The 8,556-nt window shown below is 59.5% G+C and overlaps 1 protein-coding gene across 1 annotated transcript; it reads right to left on the reverse strand.

The window, feature by feature from the left end:
* Positions 1-3,900: 3,900 nt before the first annotated feature.
* Positions 3,901-4,812, reverse strand: EMIHUDRAFT_61797 (hypothetical protein; the record flags this gene model as incomplete). The annotated part of the gene is made up of 1 exon (XM_005767113.1): positions 3,901-4,812. The coding sequence occupies one exon, from the start codon at positions 4,810-4,812 to the stop codon at positions 3,901-3,903; it is 912 nt and encodes a 303-aa protein (XP_005767170.1).
* Between the last annotated feature and the right edge of the window lie 3,744 nt (positions 4,813-8,556).

Genomic DNA, 8,556 nt, shown 5'->3' on the forward strand with positions numbered 1-8,556 from the left:
TCTGCCCCGGCCGCCTCTCTCCTCCCTGCCTTCTCTCTCCTCTCAGCCTTCTTCTCTCTCCCCTGGCCGCCTCTCGCCCTCGCCCGCCTCCCGCGCCGCGACCGCCCTCACGACTGACGCCCTCACCGCCGCTCTCCCAGGCGGCTGTGCAAGTGCTCGGTGCCTGAGCTGTAGAGGCCGCATACAGACTCGCCTCAGTAGTCGCCCGTGCAGGGCTAGTCGCGTCGCTCATTTGTCGGCAAATTCGTCAATCGACTCAAAGGAGGATTTTTTTTCTCTCTACTATAAAGCTTTCCACATGGAAGAATTACTCGTACCCGCGTCGGCGCTGTTGCAGCCCCCCACCACACTGGCTAACGCCAAGCCCCTACAACCTACATCATTTTCAGCGTGTACTCTCACCGCCCCATTCGGTCTTGTGGCGGTAAAACGCGAACATGGCTCGAGGGGCAACTGCTTTGTTGCTCGCGATCTATTGACAGGTACAATGTACGTTAGCCAACTAATGAAGCCAATGATAGATTGCTTGAGCAGTCGTGGTATGAGTATTAGTATTGGTGGCTTCAGCAAAGCGGTGCACGAAGACCGACTCTACAAGTCCCGATTTCACATCAGCGTGCATCCAAACTCTTATATGCCAAGCATTGTGTCGACGTCCAACGCCACATGTGTTGTACTGTTGGGTGACCCTGCCGCATACACACTGTCAAACGAAAGTGAGTAAGCGACACGATTTTTTTCTCTCCACTAATAAATCGCCCTCAAATGGATGATATTTCTGTTATTTCACAAGATTTTGTTAGCGCTGTCGCGGACAACATCTCAATATATCACTTAAATCGACCTGTGGAACTGGCTCGCATCGTCTCTGCGTGTCGTGTGGAGTCCGACAAGGCAGGAAATACAGAAGAAAAATCGTCTTGGAGAAAAGTTGCTCAGGGTGTTTGCCTACGGGTCAACAAGTCGGATAATGAATTCACTCAGCTGTGGGGGAAGAAGGTGGGTGTGAAGACGGCGGGCTTTGATGTGCTGCGGTACTACTCGCGCAAGTCGGACATGAAAGCTCATACAGCGATGTGTCGTTGCATGCTGGGCTTCGACCAGAAGACCCACTTCACTGATACCGAACTGCGAGATTACTATATTAGCATGTATAACGACGAGCTGATCAAAGTCTCTGGACATGCAGACCTATACTACTGGACAGGCAAAGAATGGACTGACGAAAACGTTGACCGCCGGCTACGCTACAAGTTGTCATTCATGCTAAACGAACTGTACACCTGGCGTATACAGCAATTGGCGACTAAGGAGGACGAGATGAAAACGGACACGGCACAGCTCAAGGACCTGAGGAGCGCGAAGGGTGAGCTGAACAAGGCCAAGACGGCGTCCCAGAAACAGGGTATGCTCAAATCCATCGGTGAATCCATTATGGACTACAAGTGCGTGTACTGCATGCAGGAGTACCCTTTTGATAAGCAAGAGTACACGTTCTGCTTTACCAACATTGCGTACGATATGACGCGAGAACGGGGTGACAAGGGGTGGTTCGTCCCTGACTGCTTCGACTACCTGCTCATGTCTTGCGAGCGCTCGTGGCGCGACCCAACAGAGGACGAAAAGGCTACTGTTAGACGGTGGTTTCAAGAGATCCAGCCTTGTAAGCGAATGAGACGTGGCCTGCTCAACATCTTGAAGACGGGGCTTAGCGGTAAGCGCTTTGAGAACTTCATCCTCTTAACTGGCGGCGGCGGCAACGGCAAAGGTCTCATCCTCGAGCTCTTCGTGTATTTACTGAATAAGGCTGGATACGCTGTGATGGCACACAAGGACCTCCTCTACGCCAGTATCAAGTCAGGTGCAAACCCAGAAGCACGGCTCTTGCACAAGAAGCGCTTTATGCAATTTTCGGAGCCGAACCCACATACCCCGGTTCGCCTCGATAACATCAACGAACTGACCGGCAACTCGTCAGTAACAGCGCGGACTGGCCACGATTTTAGTAAGTGTGGTCAGAACACAGAGCTCTGCGCCACAATCGTAATGGATTGTAATATTCCACCAAGGCTTGTTGGTCACACGGGGAACTCGGCCCGAAGGCGCTGGCTCGTCATTCCCTTCCCGACCACCTTCACCGAGGACGAGGAGCTCATAGATAGTGATCCGATACGGTACCGGCCTATGGACACGCGTCTTAAGGATGAAGCGATTCATGAACAGTACTACTGCGCCCTCTTCGCGTGCCTCATTGAGGACGATCACACTGACAACGAGGTCAAGGTGTGGGAGCCAGGTATGTCTCTAAAGCAGTGCGTGCCTGCTGAATTTGAGCACAATGCATCCGAGTTCCTCAACGAGAGCAACATTTTGGGGAGGTGGATTCACGAGACATACGAGCAAGTTGAAGAGACAGATTCGTCTGGTCATGTAATTCATTTTGAACCCATCAAGGAACTCTGGAAGAAGTACAAGGACTCGGAATCGTACGATCGCCTGCCGAGGAAACAACAAGATGAGCTGACACTCAAGCGCTTTAAAAGTGAACTACTCACTGTGAGCACGTGCAAGTCGCTCTTCAGAGAGGCCAAAAAGGTGAAGCTGGCTAGTACAGGAAATTACAACACACAGGAAGGTCTCGTTCATGTGCGCGTCTCCGATGCGAGCGCCAGGGAGCAGATGGAGGAGGAATTGAGACGGGCAAGGACTCAGACAAGGAAAGACGAGGCACAGAACGAGAAGCGTTCGAGAACGGTCGAGTTCGACGCAGACGACACGAATGATTTTGTGCGACGCCTCAAGGCTAAGGGTTCGAGGGCCCTTGTTGGTCAGTCCCTCGAGGCCGCTGTGGCTATCGTGTACGACCACAACCCAGCCCGCAATGCGTGGTGGGTCGGACAGGTGCGGAAGGAGCTCGAGGCTTGTCTGCCGATTGCTGGGCTGAATCTGTGTGTGCGGGGCGGGGTTATTCAGACCAAGGAAATGTAGACAGTATTAGATATCGTTGGGTTGTGTAACTGTTTTGTAAGGTAGAAGTTAGCTTACATTAGCCTTATATTGGAGCACATCCTCCTTTGTAAACATATGCGGCACCCAGCCCGCCGCCGCCTCCCCCCTCGCCGCCGCCGCCGCCCTCGCCGCTGCCGCCCAACCCGCCGCCGCCCTCGCCGCCGCCTCCGAGCCCGCCGCCTCCGAGCCTGCCTCCCTCGCCGCCTCCACCGCGTCGCCGCCCCCACCGAGCCAGCCTCGCCGTCGCTGCCCCCCCACCGAGCCCACCGCTGCCGTCGCCGCCGCCGCCCAACCCGCCGCCGCCCAGCCCGTCGCCGCCCAGCCCGCCGCCGCCCAACTCGGCACCGCCGTCGCAACTCGCCGCCGCCGTCGCCGCCGCCACCCAGTCCGCCGCCGTCGCCGCCTCCCCCCTCGCCGCCGCCGCCGCCCTCGCCGCCGCCGCCCTCGCCGCCGCCGCCCTTGCCGCCGCAGCCCTCGCCGCCGCAGCCCTCGCCGCCGCAGCCCTCGCCGCCGCCTCCGAGCCCGCCTCCCTCGCCGCCTCCACCGTCGCCGCCCCCAGCCTCCGCCGTCGCCCCCACCGAGCCCACCGCTGCCGTCGCCGCCGCCCAGCCCGTCGCCGCCCAGCCCGTCGCCGCCCAGCCCGCCGCCGCCCAACTCGGCACCGCCGTCGCAACTCGCCGCCGCCGCTGCCGCCGCCGCCCAGCCCGCCGCCGCCTCCCCCCTCGCCGCCGCCGCCGCCCTCGCCGCCGCCACCCTTGCCGCAGCCCTCGCCGCCGCAGCCCTCGCCGCTGCCTCCGAACCCGCCGCCTCCCTCGCCGCCTCCACCGTCGCCGCCCTCACCGAGCCCGCCTCCGCCGCCGCTTCCCGGCCCGCTGCCGTCGCCGCTGCCTCTTATATTGTTGTCTTGTTCCGCAATACGTGTGTATTATTATAAACCCGCAGACTCAACGTCACCCCCTCCGCTTCCTCTGATGGCTCCACGCAGAGCACGGATGCTTTGTTCTCCCTCTCGCAGTGATTGGGTGTAGAGTAGACAGTGATGAGTTTCTTGTTCGCAAAGAACTCATAGCCGGCGTCAACGATCTGGTGTGCACGGACGATGAGCTGGAGGCTGTTCGTCCTGCAGAACCGCTCCACAACGTTCTCGCCGTAGGTGTATGCGCCCCCTCGCCCGATCGCCCAACCAGTCAAACCCGGTTCTGGATCGCTCCACATCAAATCAGTCACGAGTCCTTGGTCTGGTATGGGCGCCGGGCGCGGTAGACGCTCTAGGTCTGCGATGGCTCGCAGGTCGGGACTGAGCCCCCCGTGCATGCACAGCACGCTGTTGCTGATTAGCGCTGCATAGGGGAGAGTGTCGAACAGGCATAAGAAGTGGAGATGTGCCTGTTTGTTCAGCTTGCGGGCGCATTCGTCGTAGAAGCCGTAGTAATGGGTGATCGTACTCTCGTGGTTCCCGCGCAGCAGGTGGACGGTGTCTGGGAACAGGACCTTGTAGCTGACCAAAAGGCACATGCATTCCAGCCCATCAGGGCCTCTGTCTACGTAATCGCCGAGGAAGAGGTATCGCTTGTCTGGCGGGTAGCCAAATGTGTCGAAGATGTAGAGGAGCGTGTCCAGATGCCCGTGAATATCACCGACGATCATCCTCGGCGACGCGTCCAGACGGATCAAGCTGTCTTCGAGAATCAGTTTGTCTCTTCCAGCTTGAGTGATGTGCATCACCTCCTCCTCAGTCAGGCCGGCTGGCGTGCGACCTTGCAAGATCTTGCCCACGGCTTGTCGGATACACCCGCCCTGCATTTTTTTCTTGGATATATTTAAACTTGTGATATGGGCAAAATTGACGATGCTGTGCAACTCATTGTTGATTCGAACGGAGGCGTCGGTCTGTCCTCTGAAGAGTGTGACAGGCTGGCCGAGCAGATCAAGAGCGTACTGTGTCGCCGCAAGCAGTGCAACAGGTGCAAAGATAACGAAGCACTGCATGCGGACAACGCGGACGAATCGGGCGACGTCGCGAAACTCTGTCCGAAGTGTTACGCGGCGACATTTGGAAAAGAACCCTCGCGCGAAATCGCATTTAAAGCAAACTCTCTCAGCTCAATGTACTCTCAGGTGCGCACGAAGTATTTCGAATTGGCCGATCCGCCGCTATCGTACACCAAGGGAGTCCGAGCTTTGAAGCGTTTCAGTGACGACCCCGGCCTCGTGTCATTCCTCACGGCTCCACCATCAAAACAGCGCAAGATGCTCCGCGATCCAACGCCGCCGATCGTTGACCAAAAAGCTCTTGAGCTATATCTCAAATTGTCCGTAGAGGTACCGCTCACCGACCGCCTGAGACTCAGTAATCAAGAAATTGTGGAGAGTAAGAGGCTGAAGGAGGCCGGTATGAAGCGACAGCAGACGGACGGTCGTCAAACGATCAATGACGTTCAACGGTACATTATCATGGCTGCCGAGTGGTGCAAACAATTCAATTCAAACAAACACCGACCGTGCTTGTCGAAATTGTCGGAGTCAACATTTCTTCACGAGGTGGAGGCGGCCTGGATACTGCTATTCATCACAGGCCGCCGGACGTCCGAGATCACGAGCGGCTGGTCTACGTTCACGTCCACGGAAGACAATCCCTACAGCTGCGTCTTCAAGGGACAGTTGAAGCAGGGTGCGACGGACGACACACCACCGTACTGTATTCAGACAGTACTTCCTTTCGAAATGTGGCATCCTGCGTACGAGTATTATTTTGCTCCGCGTCGCGAAGAGACGGACGCGGTGGAGAAGAGCGAGGGTCATTCCGAGGTGGTGACGAGACTCAACGCGAAATGGGCGACCAAACTCCGCACACGCGTCACCCGTCTCTTCGGTGTCACGACACACTGCTTGCGCGACATCTACACAGTTGTTGTTTATCACGTCTTCCATCACCAGCCGCACATCAGCTTCCCGCTCTTTCAGCAGAAAATGCTCGGCCATCAAGCACCCGTCGAGACACTCGCCTACAACAAACCCAACGTGGTTGCTCACACCATCAAGACGAGCCTCCCGGCGCACCGCATAACAATCACCATGGACGACGGATGCCACACGATTCGGCCACCAGTCACGGTGCTGGGGTACTAAAAAGAGTGTCATAATAAGGCAGATGGTCACCACTCGCAGCGGGCGGACGTATCGAAGTGAAAAACTCGAAAAGAAGCGCGAGAAGGTGAAAAGAGTACAGAGAGTTGCTAAACAGTCGAAACCGGACACAAAAAAGCGTAGCGACAACGTTAAGACAGACGGCGGTCGACGGACGAGACGGTAGCTGGTGCAGTCGTGTGTTGTCGTGTGTTGTCGTGTGTGGTCGCGACGGTCGTGAGTGGAATGCCGTGTGCGGTCGTGACGGTCGTGAGTGTCGTGAGTGATCGCGCGTGATAGTGTGTGATCACGCGCGATCGCGTGTGGTCGTACGCGGTCACGATGGTCGCGAGGGATCGTGTGTCGTCGTGTGTGATCGCGTGCGGCCGTGTGTGGTCGTGGTGGTCGTGAGTGAAAGCTCGGAAGCGGTCGTGTGTGGTTGTGAACAATCATTAATCATTCGTGGTCACCTCAAATATTTTTTTTACGATTTTCTCGCATGTGGCCGTGAGTGGCCATGGGTGGCCATGGGTGGCCGTGAGCAGCCGTGAGCAGCCGTGAGCGGCCGTGAGCGGCCGTGTGACTCGACGTAACCAAACATATAGGCGCGCCTATATAGGTGCCTAGAAGGACACACACGACATTTGGCACGAGGCCCCGACGACCACACACGACCAACTACCCTCGTACCGTCTCCTACCGTCCCATCGTCTCTGGGGCGGATCTCGCGGCGCCGGGGGCTGCGGCGTTCGGCAGCTGCATGTTGTGCAGGCACGACATAAACGACTCGGCGATCCTGCGGTGGCGGCGGGGGGGCGCGTCGGGGCCGGGTGCGCGCGCGCGCCGGGGTGCGCGCCGGGAGGCGGCGGGTGGCTGTGCGGGTCGGGGTGGCGTCGGGTGAGCGTGTGGGGTCAGGGTCGAGGCGGCGCGCGCACCGCTTGAGCACGCGGATGAAGACGGAGCGGTGGGTGGCGGCGGTGGACGGGTCGCGGCACTGGTTATACTTTTCCTGCAGGATGTCGCGCTTCGACTTGTTGATTCGCGCGAGGATCCGCAGGAAGAGCTCCTCGGGCGGCAGCTCCCACGTCTCCGAGGTGGCGACCTCGTTGGCGTGGTTGAGCAGCTGCGTCCAGTCCTGCATCGCCATCTCGATCTTGGAGGAGCGGCTGCGCTGCTGCAAAGGAGGAGGGGGGAGGGAGGAGGGAGGGTGGGGTTGGGGGGGGGGGGGGGGGGGCTGTGCCGCTGCCCGCGCCTCCGCCGCCGCCGCCGTCCGCGCTGCCTCCACCGCCGTTGCCCGCGCCTCCGAAGCCGCCTCAGCCGCCTCCTCTACGACCCCCCCCTCCTCTGCTGCCTTCGCCTCCGGCTGCGGCGGGGGCGGTGCCGGCACGACGGACAGGCGCGTCGGTGCTTCCGGTGTCGGCGGCGGCAGTGGGATCGCCTCCGCCTCTGCCGCCACCCCCACCGTCCGCTCCGCCTCCACCGTCCGCTCTGCCTCCGCTACCCGCGCCTCCGCCGTCGGCGCCTCCACATCGAGGCGCGCCGCCTTCGAGGGGCGGCCCTCGGGGTGACGTGCGGGTGTAGGGGGAGGAGGGGGAGGGGTGAGACATCGTGCGCTGTCGCCACCTGCATTTTCTGCTTTTTCTTGAACTTGCGGCAGGATTCGCAGTCTAACCCTTGTTGACGTGCGTTGTTCATAGGTGTGCCGGGTGGCTTGTTCAGCGGGTGGCCTTTGTCCATACAATCCTTACATGTTGGACGCGGTCCCTGGGGTTTTTTCGCCCGGAACTTCCTGCACGAGGCGCACTCGGTCCCGCCTTCGCGTGCATCGTTCATAGGTGTGCCGGGTGGCTTGTTCAGCGGGTGGCCGTTGCTCACACAATGTTTGCACTTACGGGGCGCGCTGTCCGTCATTGGGCTCGAACCGGCGGCGGCCACGTCACCGTTGGCAGCGAAGACTAGTAGGCCGCTCGCAACGAGAGCAGCACTGCCTCGCGGCGGCGCTCTGATCCGCGCGACGAGTGCCCGCGACGACAGGCGGGCCGACAGCAGAGAGCGGAGGATGAGAGGGCTGTAAGTCTGAACAAGTCTTGGTGGTGGCGGGTGGTTCGAGCCCACGCAAGTTTCAGTGGGCTCGAACCACTGTAAGTTTGCCGTCCACTGGTTCGAGCCCACTGCGCAAGTTTCAGTGGGCTCGAACCACTGTAAGTTTGCCGTCCACTGGTTCGAGCCCACTGCTCAAGTTTCAGTGGGCTCGAACCACTGTAAGTTTGCCGCCGTCCACGGCGATCACACGACCATGTCGGAAGCCGCGGTCTCTCCACTCCGCCTCGAACCGACGAAATGGCGGCTCCACACCCGCATCAGCCGCCTCGCAGAACGCGTCAACGGCTGCACGCGCGTAAATCTTTTTTTGGAGTCTGA

This window comes from Emiliania huxleyi (genome assembly GCF_000372725.1).
Source record: "Emiliania huxleyi CCMP1516 unplaced genomic scaffold EMIHUscaffold_5, whole genome shotgun sequence".
Taxonomy (NCBI): domain Eukaryota; phylum Haptophyta; order Isochrysidales; family Noelaerhabdaceae; genus Emiliania; species Emiliania huxleyi.